This window comes from Castor canadensis, chromosome 3, assembly GCF_047511655.1.
Source record: "Castor canadensis chromosome 3, mCasCan1.hap1v2, whole genome shotgun sequence".
Classification (NCBI taxonomy): Eukaryota; Metazoa; Chordata; class Mammalia; order Rodentia; family Castoridae; genus Castor; species Castor canadensis.
In genome coordinates, this window is record NC_133388.1 from 199,378,594 (window position 1) to 199,394,234 (window position 15,641).

Genomic DNA, 15,641 nt, shown 5'->3' on the forward strand with positions numbered 1-15,641 from the left:
ATGTGTTTATATCACACCCAAACCTACCTGCTGTCTCTCGCTGAGCAGTGGAGAAAGGACGAAGATGCGCAGGCGGTAACCCATGAGTCTCATTAAAACCGCTTGGAATGATACAGAGAAGATTAGAATGGCCCCTGAGCAAGGCTGACACGCAAATTTGTAAAGCCTTCCACATTTACATCAATAAATAAAATCGTAAGAGCCGGGCAACGGTGGCTCATGCTACTCAGGAGGCAGAGATCAGGGAGATGGTGGTTCGAAGCCAGCCTGAAGAAATAGTTTGCCAAACTGTATCTCAACAAAACCCATCACAAAAAAGGGCTGGCTCAAGGTATAGGCCCTGAATTCAAAACCCAGTACCACAAAAATAAATGAATAAACAAATATAAAATCTTAAAATATACTATTGCCTCAAATACATCAGCACAGTTCTGGCTCCATCATAAGCTTTGTGGTGGTGGTGGTGGTGGTGGTGCTGTTTTTGAGACTGGGTCTCACTATGTTGCCCAGGCTGGCCTTGAACACCTGGGCTCAAATGATCCTTCTGCTTCCACATCCCAGTAGCTGAGGACTCCAGCAGAGGCCACCAGGCTGCAGCGTCTGTTTTTCATAACAAAGATAGTGTCTACAGAACCCTCGGCAAGCCTGGCACATGGAAAATGCCTTTACAAAGGAACAGAGCTGCTGTGGAAGGGAGTCCCACAGGGGAGCAAGCCAGAGGTACCAAAGGAGCAGAGACCTCGGGTAGGCAGCAGGTAGGATGTCCAATGAGCTCCTGTCCCACCTATTCAAGGGGGCAGCAGGACTGGGAGTGGAAGACAGAAGCAGACCTGACAGGTGGCCTCCACTTCTCCATGACGGATAAAGTGAGCCCGTCAGAGATGGGGGCTCAGAGGCACTGGGAGGAATGGTGACGGGCTGGAATATGGTAGGCTCAGGGCTCTCAGCTCGTCCATTCAGTGGCCTTTGACCTTCCAAGGTCAGCCAAATTCTCCCTCAGTCCTTACAGCCTGGGCTCAAGATTAGTGGACTGTGCTGTTGAAGTCATTCTTCTTCTTCTTCTTCCTCTTTCTTTCTTTTTTTTTTTTTTGGAGGTTCTGGAGCTTGAACTCAATTGCTAGGCAGGTGCTCTACCACTTGAGTCACTCTGCCAGCCCTTTTTTGTGTTGGGCGCTTTCAAGACAGGGTCTCCTCTAGTGAACTATTTGCCTGTGCTGGTTTGAAGTGTTGTGGGCCGGTGTCAAGGGTCCTTGCCTTTACAGGCCAGAGAACTGGCTTGTGGGGCAGCTGGTCGACTTGTAAGCCAAAGCCGGTACAAGAAGTAGGGTTTATTAGAGAGAAAGGAAAGGCTACAGACAGAACAGTGCAGTGGAGCCCAGAAACTGGTACTCTCTGCTCAGGTGAAGGCTGGGGCTTTTATGGATGTTTAACTTTGGGTTTGGGTAAGGGTTTGGTGGGCTCTTTTCATTGACTGTGGATTTTCGGACTTTCTTAGGTGAACTACTTTGTTTGCCCCTTATTGGGGGAGGGGAAACAATCTTAAGAGCATTTTTGTCATCAGCCCTGTGGCAGATCTATCAGACCCTGCATCTCCTCTTCAGGATGCAGAAATGCAAAGTTACAACTCCCTGTCAGGGTGCAGGAATGCAGGTTTACAACTCCTTCTCAGGGTACAGGAATGCAGATTTCAGGATGCAGGACTGATAGTGCTCTCCAGAGGAGGGGGATGGGATATTCACTCATCTCCGTAGGTCTCCAGAACCAACACTTGGGACTGGTTTCGAACCTCTATCCTCCTGATCTCTGCCTCCTGAGTAGCTAGGATTATAGGCATGAACCACCGGCACCCAGCCAGGCCATACTCTTGATTTTCCCCTTGGGCAGGTAATGTGCTGGGAGCCTATGACTTTCTGTACCTTCCATCCTGCACTTAGGCAATTTCTGCTTGTTCAGTGTTGTGGACTAGGTTTAGGATGAAAGTGGTAAATTCTAGATATCTCTTGTGGGGTTGGGAAAATTTTTAAAGAATCAGTGTCACATGGAGTTGGCTGGATACATAGCTTCTTGTGCCCCACCAGTTAGGCCAAATTGCTCTCAGATGTGGCCTTTCATGTCCAATTTGCCTCTGATCCCTGCAGGCAGTGCCTCCCTCCCTCCAGGACAAGTGGGCCTGTGAGGCATAACTTGAGATGGACCTCTGACTCTCCTGCTCATGTGCCAGTGGTAGTATGTGAATGGCAGTCTGGATCTGATGCCTCTAGACTCTTTACCCTTTTGTGCTTTCCTCCTACCTCCTTTCTACTACTTGGAGAGTGCATATAATGACTAGAGCCCCAGAAGACATTTTGGACTATGAAGGGTGTTATAGATTGAATTGTGCCGACCAAAAAGATCTTGAGTTGGGTGTGGTGGTCTACTCCTGTAATCCCAGCACATGGGAGACAGGATAGTGAGTTCCAGGCCAGCCTGGGCTACACAGTGAAACCTTGTCTCAAAATAAAGAAGCTGGAGATGGACCTCAATGGCAAATTGAACCCCTGGTTCAACCCTTAATATGAGTGAGAGGAGAGGAGCGGGGAGGAGAGGGAGGAGGAGGGGGAAAGAAGGAGAAGGGGAGACACAAAAGAGAATGTGGCAAGCAAGGAACACCTGGAACCACCAGGTGGCAGGAAAGGCTCATGGAACAGATTCTGCCCTAGACTTCAGAGAGAGCATGGCATGGCTGAGACCTTGACTTTAGACTTCTGGCCTTCAGAACAGTGAGAGAACACATTTTTGTTGTTTAATACATCCAACCTGGGGTATATTGTGTTACAGCAACCCTAGTAGATGACTGCAGTGGGACTTGGCCACTTCTCATGATTACAGTAGAGCAACCTACTGCCCATGGGTTACTACACTGAGCTTCCATATGTGTAAGCAGTCGGTGATGTTGGTTTTTACTGGGGACAGGACGCCACCTGCAGTCATACACCCTGGAGAATTCCTCTGATGATTCGGGTTCTTTCATGCATCTCTCCTCAGGCAGGCAGGGAGGCAGGAGGTAGTGCCTTCACATAGGAGACACTTCTCTCCCAGCAAGAAGAGCACAACTGGACTCCAAGGGCAAGAATCTTTATTGAAGTCAGAACTGGGACACTGAGCAAGGGGACTCTTAAAGGCCTGGGGCCCTCTGGCTACTGGGTGGATACAAGGGTTTGAGATGGCATAGGGTGGGAGGCCGAGCCAAGGCCTTGTATGGGGGCAGGGCTATCAGAAAGTGATACTGTCCTCGTACAGCGACAGCAGCAGCAGGACGGTCCAGCCGCCCAGCAAGCCCACGTTGTGCAGCAGGAAGAGGAGCCAGGGTCGACGGTCCCGCACGTTCAGCATGGCCGGGAGCTGAAGAGAAGTGGGCTCGGCTCAACTGCCAGATCGGTGCCCCTGCTCAGATCCCCACCCCAAGGCAGGCCCGCCATCCTAACCATGTCACAGAGTGCCACGTAGAGGAAGAGGCCGGTGGCTACCGCCAGGATCCAAGCCTCGCTCTCCTCACCCACTCCGACAGCGAGTGCCACGTAGAGCCCGGCGAAGGCCGTGAGCGCTGAGGCCAGGTTCAGCAGCAGGGCTCGCCGCACAGTCAACCCCGCGTGCAGCAAGGCCGCGAAGTCCCCTGGGCAAGCGGGTCACATCAAGATCCCGCCCAGAGGTCCTCACCGTAGCCCAGCCCTCCACACGGACAGACCCACCTCCTCCCGGGCAGCCCCCGCCCGGCCAGTGGCCCCGCCCACCTCCTCCTGGATAGACCCACCCGCTCCAAGACTCCACCTCCCGGGCCGCCCCACTCAGAGGCCCCGCCCCTTCCCGGCAGCCCCGCCCACCCCCGCTAGTTCACGCCCACCATACGCCGTCCCAGCGCGTACCCAGCTCATGGGGCAGCTCGTGGCAGAACACCGCTAGAGAAGTGGCCAGCCCGGTCTTCCAGGAGGACGCGAAGGCCGCGCCCACGGCCAGCCCGTCTGCGAAGTTGTGCACGGCGTCGCCCAGCGTGATCAGATAGGGCAGTAGCCTCAGCTCTGCGGGCGTAGCGGGGGTGGGTCTGCGCGAACCTGTCCTGCCCGGCCCACCCCAGCACAAACCACAAGTCCGCAGCCCTCTGGGGCCTCCCGCTGGGCTCACCTGGGCTCAGGGTTCGAGACTTCGGGTTCAGCAGTTCCGGGCTTTCCTCTGCCACCTAGGAGGAGTGAGGATGAGTCCCGGCTGGGAGACTGAGGAGGGGCAATGAAGGGGAACAGGCCTTGGGAAGGGTCGTCGTGGAGGGGCTTCCTGTGGGGCAGGTGCCGACTCACCAAGTCAGCGCGGGAGCCCTCCTGGGGCTGCTTGGGCTGCCGGAGCTCGCTGGGCGCCAGCTGTAGGGACACGCCATGGCTGTGGCCGCTGTGGCTGCAGGGCCCATCCTTCGCTGGGTCCTGTGGGGATTCTGGTAAGGGCCAATCAAGCCCTTCATTCTGCCCACCTTCCCATTCTCCACGAACCTGACCTGGTCCCTGGGCAGCAGTAGATTGAAGAGGCTCTCAAACAGGAAGAAGAAGTAGAGGCCTCCAAGCACAGCCAGCAGGCGCCAGGTGGACTGTAGGCCAAGGCCTGCCTCCTCATGTGTGTGGCCCTCCCCACTGTGTGTGTGCAGCCCCAGCACCTAGGGAGCAGGGGGCACTGGCTAGGGACCTTATGGCCACAACAGGGATGAGGGGCTGGGGCCAGGGAAGGGTAGGGAGGGGAAGGAGTCACCCTGGAGGACAGACCTTGGGTGTCAGGTGCAAGAGGGCGTCTCCGGTGAGTGCACCCACGGCCATGCTCAGGAAGGCCTGCATGATGTAGTGGGTGGCTGTGCTGCAGCTGGTGCAGGTCAGCAGCAGGAGGCCGAACACCGCACACAGGCAGATGAGCAGCGTGGCTAGGGTGCCATATAGATACCCTGGGGGAGAGGACACACTGAGAGCCCCCTGCTTCCCAGGGAGGCGCCCAAGTCAGGAACTTGTCAGCCCCGCAGGTGGTCAGCTGAAGCCAGGCATCTGTTCAAACTGGCCCTCCTGCCCTAAGCCTCACTGCTCTTCCCCTCCAGCATCCACCCCCATCCTCAGTGACCACTCCCTCCTCCTCTGTGGGGGGCCCCAGTCTCATACTCATGAGGCCAGCGCCCTGAAGCATGGCCAGGTAGGGACAACTGAGAGGGGTACTTACTCTCCGCCTGGCTGAGCTGGTCCTGGGTGGGGGAACTGTGCCGGGGGTTGCAGGCCCCACTCAGCTGTTGCTGGAGCAGGGCAGGACTCAGTTGGGCCCAGGCCTGAGGGCTCACTCCATCCTGCTCAGACAGCCCATACACGGCCATCACATCCCTGGCACTTAGGCATACCTGGCAGAGTAGGAAAGGGGTCAGGTGCTTGAGCAGACCCATGGGACTCCATCTTCCCCCAGGACTACAGGGTGGCTCACCATGTCCCACACACTGGAGTTACTGTTGGAGGTTGCAAGGGGCACAGGGTCCTGATGGTTGGCCTCCCTTCCCAGATCACCAGGGTCACTGTGGTCACTGTGATCACTGTGGTCCTCTCCACCTATCCCCAGGCGCTGCATCAAAGCCTCCAGCTCTGGCAGGAAGGATAATCAATGAACAGTCTCGGAGCTCCAGCCCTGCCCCCCCCACCCCCCGGGAATATGCAGGTGAAGGTAGGGGTAGGGGTAGGGTTCAGCTCAGCTCAGTCCTCACCAGCCAATGTGATATTGGAGGTCTCGCTGCTGTGGTTTTTGAACACGAAATCCACAAAGTACTGAGGGCTTGGCAGGGCGTTGAAGCAGGACCCACTCCTTATGTGGTCCAGCAGGGCAGCCAGAACCGGGCCAGGGCTGTCAGGAGCCCCTGCCTGCTCAGCTTCCTCCAGCAGCTGAGGGACATCTACACAGGTCTAGGAAGAAGAAAAAGGCCTCAGCTCCACCCTCAGTTGAAGTTCTGGAGTCTAGCTCTGTCATTGCTGTCTACCCCAGCACAGCCTACTATATGTAATCTCCCATGAACCCCCAGAGCCCATGTCCACCAGCTGTCTAGAATCAATTCCTGGATTAGGCACCATATTTCCCTCTTCACTTAAGGCCCAGGCTGTCCTCAGCCTTCCTGGGCCAAAGCACCAGCCCTGCAGTGGCCCTGCTGATCCCAGCTCTCACTCTACCTTCCTTTGAGTTCCAGAACTTTCCTGGCTTCCATCCCCCAGTGGACCCAGGAACAGGAGCTTGCCAGGCCTGCAAGTGGTCTGCTGGAACTGGCCCTCCTGCCTTAGAGCCCCACTGCCCTTTTGCTGTATCCCCCATCCTCAGTGACCACCACCTCTCCCCCTATGGGGGCCCCGCTCTCAGGCTTTTGCAGTCCTTGCCTCACTCAGTGATCCCTAACACTCCAGCCTGGAAGGCTTTGCCTGGGATGCTCCCCCTGCTGCAGCCAGGCTGAAAACCCCAAGAGGTGCCCCCTCCCATGGCCCTTGAGCCCTCCTCACCCACTCCCTGGCCACCCTCTAGGCCCTAACCTCCTCCACAGTGGGCTGGCTGGCAGCCTGGGCCTCGATCTTCTGTAGCAGCTGGCTCAGTCCCAGGGTCATGGCTTCACGACCCTCAAGAAGGGCCAGGAAATGGTCAGTACGAGAAGCCAAGTGGCCAGCCTGGATGTCCGCACATGTGCCCTCTGGGTTGCTAAGGTAGAGGGCGGCAGCAGCACTGAGGTGGGCAATGTATCTGGACTCCAGAACCACTCCTAGGGCAAGCCCCGACTTGTCAGGCCTACCGAGGGCCAAGACATCTTCCACGGTCAGGCACTGCAGGCAGAGACAGATGGGAAGAGACTGAGCTGGGGCCCACTAGAGAGGAGAGAGCAGACCCAGACAAGCACAAGCCCCATTGTCTCTTTCATGCCCCAACCCTTCTCTTGTCCCTGAATCCACTAGACCACGTTGGACCTGAAACAAAGGGGTCCCAATCTTGGGGGCACTTTTTCCTGGAGCCATTGCCCAATTTGATGGCTGGGGGAAGAAGTGGGGCTGTATGTCCCAGGGAGGGCAGGCCAGGTCCATCTGAGCCCACAGCAGGGAGGAGAGGCTCTGCTCTGCAGGTAGGTTCAGCCACTAGCTTTGGCCCGCCTCTTGGAGTTTGCCCAGGTCTCTTTCCTGCTGGCCACAGGGTGGAGCGGGCAGGAAGGGGCCGGGGCTGGGGGACCCATCGGGTGGGGCCGTTACCTTTCCACACGGCCCGTAGGTGCAGTGCACACGGTCCGCCAGTGTATTTAACAGGCCGCCCAGTGCCTCACGATCCAGAGCACCCTGGCCCGAGGTGAGCAGGCTTAGCAGACGGGCAGGCTGGGCCACTGTCGCTGTCACCACTAGTACGGCCAACAGGAACCCCGGTGTGAGCCAACGTAGGAACGCCATGCTTCCAGCCCCAGAGCACGCAGTGCTGTGTGTGGACTATGTATCTGGGCCAGCTGTGGGTTGCTGGGGCCGTCTGGGGCCAGACTGGGGCTGGGCTTGACCTGCCGGGCCCCAGCTCCAGGACCTCTCCCAGGTATTTCCTGCAGGGCTCTGTGATTGGCTGATGGAGGTGCCTGGGTTAACCATTCCAGTGGCAGATCCTCCCTGCAAAGAGCTGTCGCCTGCCAGGGGCAAGGGCTGGGCCCCTTCCTCTGGGTGGATGGCCTGGGCATCCCCTCTCCTGCCTGCCCCACCCAGGGCTGTGGGACAGGACCACCTCTGCTCCGAGGGCCCCAGGGCATCCTCTCTTGTAGCCCTCTTTCTAGAGGCTGCCCCCCAGGTTGCGGGACCTGGAAAAGAGGTGCATGGATGCTCCCGGCCCAGACCACACCTGGGACCCATTCCTGACTTTCAAACCCAAGAGCCCCTTAGGCCCACCGGTTGCCAGCTGCCTCACATCTCTGCAGCCTAGACAACTGCTAAGCCTTGTGGCCCGAGTTGTGGGTGGTGACAAGGCTCTTCCTGGATCCTGGGCTACAGTCTGTCAGCCCAGGGTGGGCTGCAGTGGGAGGAAACAGAAAGGCTCTTGCTGAGTCATGCTCCCTACCCCCAGCCCTCCAGGGAAAATCCCCAGGAAATAGCCAAAGCCCCAACACAGACAAGCAGGAAGAGAAGAGGCACTTTGGCTCTGGTCACCACCTGGCTCCTGAGGTCAGGAGGAGGTTGCAGCAGGGTCCTGAGCTCTGGACCCAGGAAGGGTTGGGGGAAGGCTTTGCTTTCCTGTGCTGCCCCTCCCTGCTGGTTCCATCCAGCCTTTGACCCCTGGGCCTTATCTCTACCCAGGTGGCAGGCTGGGGGAAGGGTTGGACAGCTGGGTTTCGACACCCCCAGGTCTCAAGACAGCCCCACCTTCTGGAGGGAAACTGTGGGTGGTATGGAGGAACTATGGGCCCCTGCCACCAGGTTCAACCAACCCCTGACCCTGAGTCTTGTGGGGTTTGTCTGGGGTGTGGAGCTAGGAGCCTAATGCCTGAGGACTCTGTCCTCTAGTGTACAGGACAGGGTGTGGCGCATTGGGTTGAGAATGTCCTGGGCCCTGGGGTCAGGTGTTTCTCCCACCTGCCCCATATACTCATACAGCAGGATGCCCCTTCTGGCTGGGACACCTGCCCTGTGGCATCAAACCCTGTCCCTAAGGGAGAGCCTGCCTGGGACATCAAAGAGCAGCCCACATACAGCTCTGAATTTGAGCCCAAAGAGGCATTCTTCCTCCTGAGCTGCCCTCTACTTCTGGGCAGGCTGTAAGCTGGGACCATGTGGGTTTCCTCATGCCATAGCCTCTCCCCACGCACTTCTCAAGTGCTGCTTATGACAGAGGTCTTGGCCTGGGCCCAACTGTCCAGGCCTTCCTCAATGTCTATACCAAGGGGCTGACTTGCCTGAGCCCTTGAAGTTCTGTGCATGGCCGATCCTCCACAGTGGGCCTCAGTACTGACCCACGGCCTTGCCCCATCCTTACTCACATGCTTCCCCTTTCCCAGCACCCTCTTTTGTAGTCCAAGAGCCACCACCAAGAACTTCCCCAGCTCACTGCACATCTGCCACCCACACCTGCCTGAGACCTGCTTCCCTCCTGGTATGGCTGGTCCTCTGGGTACTGTCCCCTTTCCAGCATTACCCATCATCTAGCAAGCTCACTGCAATTGCTACTCAGGTAAAACAAAACATAACCCATGTCCATAGCAGGATTTTCTCACAATAGCTAGGAAGTGGAGGTAGCCCAAGGTGTCCAGAGAGGGATGATTCCAGACACACAGCGGGATATTATTCAGCCTTAGAAACGGAGGAAATTTTGACATGCTACAACATGGAGAACATTATGCTGAGTGAAAGAAACCAGTCATGAAGCCAGGTGCTGTGACATGCCTGTAATCCTATTTGAGAGGATAAGGATCAGGGAGGATCGGGGTTCAAGACCAGCCTGAGCAAACAGTTCCTGAGATTCCATCTCCAAAATAATCAGAGCAAAATGAACTGGAGCTGTGGCTCAAATAGTACAGTACATGCTTTCCAAGCATGAAGCCCTGAGTTCAAACCCCAGTTCCACCAAAAAAAAAAAAAAAAAAAAAAAAGCCTGTCAACAAAGGGCCAATACTGCATTTTTCCACTTACATGAGCATGACGTGCCAAGAGCCGTCAAGCCCAGAGACAGAAGGTAGAATTATAGGTACTGTTTAGGATAGTCAGTAGTGGTCCATTTTCAAGGCCAAAGTTAACCCTAAAGGGAAAATTACTGATAACTTGCTTACATACCTGGAAGTCACAAATAGGATTTGGGGGAAGGGCCAATTGACAGGGGAGTGATAACTAGGAGGGGTAAACCATGGTAAAATGAGGAAGTGGGTAAAAACTATGTAAGTGAAACACGTATCATATGGGGGCCTTCCCACCACAAAGAGACTAAAGGAGGTGGAGAATTAAGCCTGCTTCTAAAATTTGACCAATCCCAAGTGAGGCAGATTTTAAAATAACCCAACAGAAAATAAAACTTAGGTGACTTCTGGGAGATCGCACACCTCGTAGTATTCAGCCAATGAGGAACTCGGGGAAGAACCTGTACACTAAAGATAAAATGCCTATTATAACTCCTGTGGACATACCTGCCAACCAGACACCAGAGTATCTTTAAAATCTCCTTGCTGCACTTCTATCTCTGAGTCTGTTCTGAGTCTGGTTCTCATAGGTACGAAGGGCTGGGAAGTTAGTGTCTGGTGGTACAGAGGCTCAGCTTGGGAAGATGGAAAGTTGTGGAGATGGATGACAGGGATGGTCCCAAGAGTGTGAATGTGTTTAGTGCCACTTAACTGTGCTCAAAATAATTACAATGGCAAATTTTACATTTTATCACAATAAAAAAAAGTTAAAACAGATCAAAGCAACACTCCTGGCCATCAGCCCTCTTTAATGCACACCTTACTTTATTAGTAAGTGGCTCCAGGCACCAAGCACTTGGAGGTGGAAGACAGAAGGATGAGTTCAAGGCCAGCTTGGATACATAGTGAGATCCTGTCTCCAAAGAACCAAGGCTGGGGATGTAGCTCAGTGGTAAAGCACTTGCTTAGCATGAGCAAGGCCTTAGGTTTGATCTTTAGCACTGCCAGATAAAGGGGGGGGGGGCCTGTGCAAGTGCTGTGATTAAACTCTGCCATGCACACTACCTGGAGGCCAAAGTTGCTGCAACGTGGACCACACCTCCTGGCTCACTGCAGTCCCCTGCAGGACTGCGAGCAGCAGGGCACAATTGTAGTCAAACACAGGAGAATGCCCGGTGAGACAGCCCGGCTGTGGTTTGGTTCATCAGGCCTCCAACTCCTCGAACACTCAGGCTAAGAGGTCACCAGATTTCAGCCACACCTGGCCCAGGTGGAAGGTGCGTTCTATCCCAGTGCTCACTGGGAGGACTGCTGAAAACAGACTGCAATGGGTGACAGGGCCAGGTCATCTTGCTGGCTTGGAAGGCAGTGGGGGCAGGGTTTTGTGCTCAGAGCCAGAAGGGTGGACAGAGGGGAGCCGCCCACAGCAGGAGGGTCACACAGCATCTTTATTGGGGTTGAGGTCCTGACAACACAGGCATCCAGAGCAAGAGGGGGCACGAGGGAACCAGGAGACATCCCCCACATGGCACACTGAGACTCAGGAGTGAAGGAAGCGGTTGAAAGCGTTGTAGGCAGACTCCAGGTCGAACAGCATCTGACGCACCTGAGAGTCATCCAGCTCGTCAGAGGCCGACATGCCACTCAGAGTTTGCAGCCTGGGGACAAAGTCACTTGTGGGTGTGGAGCAGCAGCAGGACTATGAAGTCACAACATAGCTCTGCCTGCCCTGAAAGGCCACTTACCACTGGCTGACTGTCTGGCGGCCCTCGAAATCTGGGGGCAGATGACTCATGCGATGCATGGTCTCCATCAGTTCCCGTAGGTCAGGCTGAATCTGCAGCCACATATATAAAGCTCAGATCTCACCCTATCCTGCCTCTCCCCTCCCGCCCAGGTCCCTCCTCCCTGCCCAGCTCCTGCACCTCATCCATGGCGCGGATCTCTAGGCGAAGCTTGTCCATGACTGTGATGAAGAGCTGGGGAAACATGTGCATGAGGCATCTCCCACTCACCAGAGGTGGGACTACCCCCTGCAGCCGACAGGCCAGTCCTGCAGGGCTAGGCCCAGAGCTGAGTCCCACCCACCCTTCTCTCCCATGTCCCACGGGCCTCCTCCCTGCCTGAAGGCCACTGTATTCAGTATCTGCCTAGGTGGGCCTCCTGGGGCAATGCGTGTTCAGGGTCCAGGGTGTGAAGGGAGCTGTGTAGGAATTGGGGATGCACCCCTGCACAACATTCCCAGGCCAGGAACCTGCTGGAGTGGATCCTGTGCATGTGCATGCCTCTCACAGGAGTCTACAGGCAAGCCGGGTGGGCCTCTAGAGGGCCACCTGGATGTGGCTCACCCTTTATTCAAAGCTAAAGGAGACCTGTTTAGATGCCGCTAGGTTCTGGAAGCCTGACACTTTGTGTACTGTGTGACTGCAGGCAGTCCCACCCTCCTTCCTTCAGTGTCCTCCTAGGGGCTTTTGGGCACACCGAGACCACGTCAGCAATGCATCGGTTGAGATTGCCCTTGTCGTCCTTGATGGTGATGGGCCGGTCTTCCTTAATCCTTTCCATGGCAAGCGGGCAGTCCAGCTGTGGGGAGCAGACATGGGTGCTGAGCCTCGCAGGGCAGGAGGCCCTATGTTAGGGCCTCACCCCAACAGCAGTCTATACAATGCCCACTGCCCCTTTTCCTTGGGGTGGAGAGATTGGCTCACTCACACGGAACTTTCGGCAGAATTCATCAATGGAGCCGATTTCTGAGCCTTGAACCTGCCGGAAGGCAGCTTTGTACTGGACCAGGAGCCGAGAACAGGCTGCAGTATACCTAAGGAGAGGGTCAGCTGCTGCTGCTGTGAACCTGGGACCAGCCAGCCCCTACTCACTTAGCCAGTACAGACACAGAGCAGCTCTCATAGGTGGCTGGGGATGGGTCATAGACAAGCCACAGAGGGTTAAGGTTTCCTGTTGGGACTGTACAAGGAAATAGCTCTGGACAGGAGCAGAGAGGAGGGGCCAAAATCTGACTGCCACAGGGCACAAAATGCAGACAATGTAGGTTGCCTGGAAGCTCAGCAAGGGCAGCAAGCCCAGGTGCCTGCCCCCTGGACGAAGGCCCCAGACCTCCATAATCACTGAGACCTGTCTGGCTCATTGCCTACCAACTAAGGCCCCTGCATCCGTACTAGGTGCCAAGACTGGCCAACATCACCTCACAAACTGGATATCATAAGGCTCCAGCTCACTCTCTGAGGCTTTTCCATCAGTGAGGACCTCTGTGCCTTCAACCAAAGCCAGGACCACACCATTTGTATATTGTCCTTCACCATCATATACTTCCCAGGCTGAGATGGCACTCAGGTCACTAGCACCCAGGAGCACCCCCATCATGCTGGGTAGCCCCCAGCTTAGGCCCCGGACCGCAGCTTCTGCTGATGGGCACCCATCAGCCATCTGAAGCTGGTAGGCTTGCTCACTCATTGGGGGTGACGCAGTCCTTGATGTATGCTTTCTCCAGCGCCTGCATTGTCTTCACCACTGCAAACAGCTCTGCCATGTTGTCATACCTGGGACAACGTGTCCATCAGGCCACAGTCCTGAGGCAAGGAAGCCCAGGTCTCTGGACCCTGGGGCAGCCAACCCCTGCCCCGGGACACAGTTGTAGCGGAACTGTCAGCCCACTTCTCACCCCAGGAACTGTCTTCCCAGCCTGATCCCATGGCCTCCCCAACATTAGTATGATGGTGGATTTGGGGGAGGCTGGATGGGTATAGGTGTATATGCTGGGAGCAGCCTGGATGCTTAACTTACTTTTCCCGCTCCCGAGCATTCTTGTACAACTTTACTTCCTGTCAAAACAAAGTGGGCAGCTTGTCAGATAGTACCATTTGGTAGCTGCCAGGCCTAGTGAGGGCCATGCAGATGTTTGCTCTGGGCCAATGCTGGCCAGGTGGACACCTGCCACTCACCTCATACAGTTCCGGCTTGTTCCCAGGGGCTGCAACAAAGTAGGCATGAGCTGACAGGTGAGCCACAAAGTGACCCTCGGGTCCCAACAGCTAAGAAGGAGCTGCAGGACAGGGGTTCCAACCTCCCCACAACTTGCCATCAGTAAGTAGGATATTGCCTCTGAGAGGCTTCAGGCCACATGCCAGGCCTGGCTACAACCCCCGCCCCCTTCCCCATACACACACAAACAGGTGACCATGCCTTGCTTACAAAGCATAAGATGATGCAAACAAGGTCTGTCACATTTTCACAATCTAGGGTTGGTGACAGAGATCCCAGGACACCTGAGTTTCTGATGAGTACTGAAGCTCATCACTTCTACATTCAGGAGGGTGTCTCTAGGCCCTCAGCATTCTGTTATAAAAGTGTCCTGGTCCTTGGCCACTTCTCAAGGTTACATGAACTCCAGTTGGAGGTGAGAGTGTTCCAGACCACCTCCCCTAACACCACTCCCCTCAGTCCCTGAAGCAGGGAAAGCCGAGGCCCTTCACTCTCCACCCAGCTCAGGCCACACTCACCTCCCATGCCAGGAGTGGCTGGGATCCCGTGAAACATCCTGCAGGATCTGGTGGCCACAGTACAGATACCTAAGAAGCAGAGCCAGCACCTATGCAAGAGACCCCCAACAGCCCAGAAGCATGGCCCTGAGGGGTCAGGGCCTCAGGAAGAGCTTGGGCGCCTTCCACAGGGAGTACAAACAGCTATGGGGCTGTCAGGGGAAGCAAGGTGTGGATGACCATCACTGAAAATGAGGATGGTGCAAGACAGGAGTAGCCTTGCCATGTGGTTGAGGCTGCTCTGAGACAAGCGGAAGGTGGGGGAGAACTGCTGGAAGACCTGGGGCAGAATTTTGGGCACAGGGAAGCACGCTAACACAGTGCGTTTTCAGGTGGAAAGGAGCAGACAAGTTGGGGGCTGGAGCTTTGGAGGCGGGTTTTATCCTAATGCGGTGGACGCTACTGGACAGCCAAAGGAAAGCTTGTTGAGCTGCTTGGCAGGGCAGCGGAATGTTTAGAAGAGTGGAAGGGAGCGAGGCCAGCATGGTGGCACAAGCCTTGAATCCCAGCGTTCTGGAAGCCTTAGCAGGAGACTGTGAGACCCTGTCTCAAAGGAGTGGAAGCAGCATCTACGGAAGATCTTGCCTAGTGAAGTTGATGCTGGTGGCTGGTCAGTTCCGGTACGTGGAACCACAGACCCACCTTAGGATTTCAAATAGGGTGGAGAGGAACGTTAATAACAACACCCTTGCCGGGCGCTGGTGGCTCACGCCTGTAATCCTAGCTACTCAGGAGGCAGAGATTAGGAAGATCGAGGTTCAAGGCCAGCCCGAGCAAAATAATTAGCAAGACCCTATTTAAAAAAAAAAAAAAAAGTCGCACACACACGAAAAAGGGTGGCTCAAGCGGTAGGAGGGCCAGCCCAGCAAGCGCGAGGCCCAGTTCAAAACCCCAGTTCCGCCACACACAAGAAAATAACACCCTTGCTTCTGGCCTAGTGGCACCACGGACTAGGCGAACTGAGTGGCCTGGGAAGCAGGTTCGGGGACAGAGGGCACGCGAACTGCCGAGGTAACCGTTGAGGTGGCCGGGAATAGCCAGGCTAGGGAGTCGGCTCAAACGCGCGACTCGGCAGCGACCAAAGCGCTCCCAGACAGCACTCAACGCCTGCCCCACGCCCCCTGGGGCGCGGAAACGTCTGCGGCGGGACCCAAACCAGGGCCGCCCTCCCTCCGCGTACCTAGGCGCGCTCAGCTGCTCCCGGAAATGGCGCCGGGGCGGAGCGCTCCCGACAGGCAGCTGGACGCTCGTTTTCCTTACTGCGCACGCGCGTGTTGTGAACGACCCGGATCGACGCCCGTCTCTCCGACCGCGCATGCGCGCATCGCGGACAACTCAGATGTAGCCTTCGACTCTCCTGCTTGAGCACCGCCCCCAACCCTGTACTGTTTGGACCCCGCACGGTGATGCCCCAGCCCGTTCCACGCCCACCCGCCTTCCAGGCA

General features: G+C 55.9%; 2 protein-coding genes and 1 non-coding gene across 7 annotated transcripts; 1 reads left to right on the plus strand and 2 right to left on the minus strand.

The window, feature by feature from the left end:
• Positions 1-75: 75 nt before the first annotated feature.
• LOC141422038 (U6 spliceosomal RNA) lies at positions 76-179 on the plus strand. Its single transcript, XR_012446704.1, has one exon. It is a non-coding gene; the product is annotated as a U6 spliceosomal RNA (small nuclear RNA).
• Positions 180-3,098: 2,919 nt separating this feature from the next.
• Slc39a4 (solute carrier family 39 member 4) lies at positions 3,099-7,603 on the minus strand. The gene is made up of 12 exons (XM_020171016.2): positions 7,257-7,603; positions 6,555-6,839; positions 5,747-5,942; positions 5,473-5,627; positions 5,221-5,392; positions 4,782-4,954; positions 4,520-4,675; positions 4,329-4,448; positions 4,159-4,213; positions 3,903-4,055; positions 3,465-3,652; positions 3,099-3,381 (listed from the first exon to the last, which is right to left on the minus strand). The coding sequence occupies exons 1-12, from the start codon at positions 7,446-7,448 to the stop codon at positions 3,253-3,255; spliced, it is 1,974 nt and encodes a 657-aa protein (XP_020026605.1). The 5' UTR covers positions 7,449-7,603; the 3' UTR covers positions 3,099-3,252.
• A 2,840-nt stretch (positions 7,604-10,443) lies between these two features.
• Vps28 (VPS28 subunit of ESCRT-I) lies at positions 10,444-15,500 on the minus strand. 5 transcript variants are annotated; one of them, XM_020171008.2, is made up of 11 exons: positions 15,377-15,500; positions 14,158-14,226; positions 13,600-13,628; positions 13,442-13,479; positions 13,108-13,197; positions 12,353-12,458; positions 12,122-12,223; positions 11,566-11,619; positions 11,386-11,477; positions 11,247-11,298; positions 10,444-10,962 (listed from the first exon to the last, which is right to left on the minus strand). In XM_020171008.2, the coding sequence occupies exons 2-11, from the start codon at positions 14,192-14,194 to the stop codon at positions 10,882-10,884; spliced, it is 681 nt and encodes a 226-aa protein (XP_020026597.1). In that variant the 5' UTR covers positions 14,195-14,226; positions 15,377-15,500; the 3' UTR covers positions 10,444-10,881. The 5 variants fall into 5 exon arrangements, with proteins under 5 accessions (XP_020026597.1, XP_020026598.1, XP_020026600.1 ...); XM_020171009.2 differs by having other exon boundaries at positions 14,158-14,204; positions 15,377-15,443; XM_020171011.2 differs by lacking the exon at positions 15,377-15,500 and having other exon boundaries at positions 10,444-10,948; positions 14,158-14,245.
• Positions 15,501-15,641: the final 141 nt, after the last annotated feature.

Bases quoted from the DNA above. Each gene is read 5' to 3' on its own strand.
- Slc39a4 (XM_020171016.2), bottom strand. From the start codon at position 7,448: ATGGCGTTCCTACGTTGGCTCACACCGGGGTTCCTGTTGGCCGTACTA. The intron at 4,676-4,781 runs GTCTGTCCTCCA...CCTGCTCCCTAG, and splicing joins TCTTGCACCTGACACCCAAG to GTGCTGGGGCTGCACACACA. The intron at 4,214-4,328 runs GTGAGTCGGCAC...CACTCCTCCTAG, and splicing joins AGGGCTCCCGCGCTGACTTG to GTGGCAGAGGAAAGCCCGGA.
- Vps28 (XM_020171008.2), bottom strand. From the start codon at position 14,194: ATGTTTCACGGGATCCCAGCCACTCCTGGCATGGGAG. The intron at 13,480-13,599 runs GTGAGTGGCAGG...TTGTTTTGACAG, and splicing joins ACAAGCCGGAACTGTATGAG to GAAGTAAAGTTGTACAAGAA. The intron at 13,198-13,441 runs GTAAGTTAAGCA...ACGTTGTCCCAG, and splicing joins AATGCTCGGGAGCGGGAAAA to GTATGACAACATGGCAGAGC.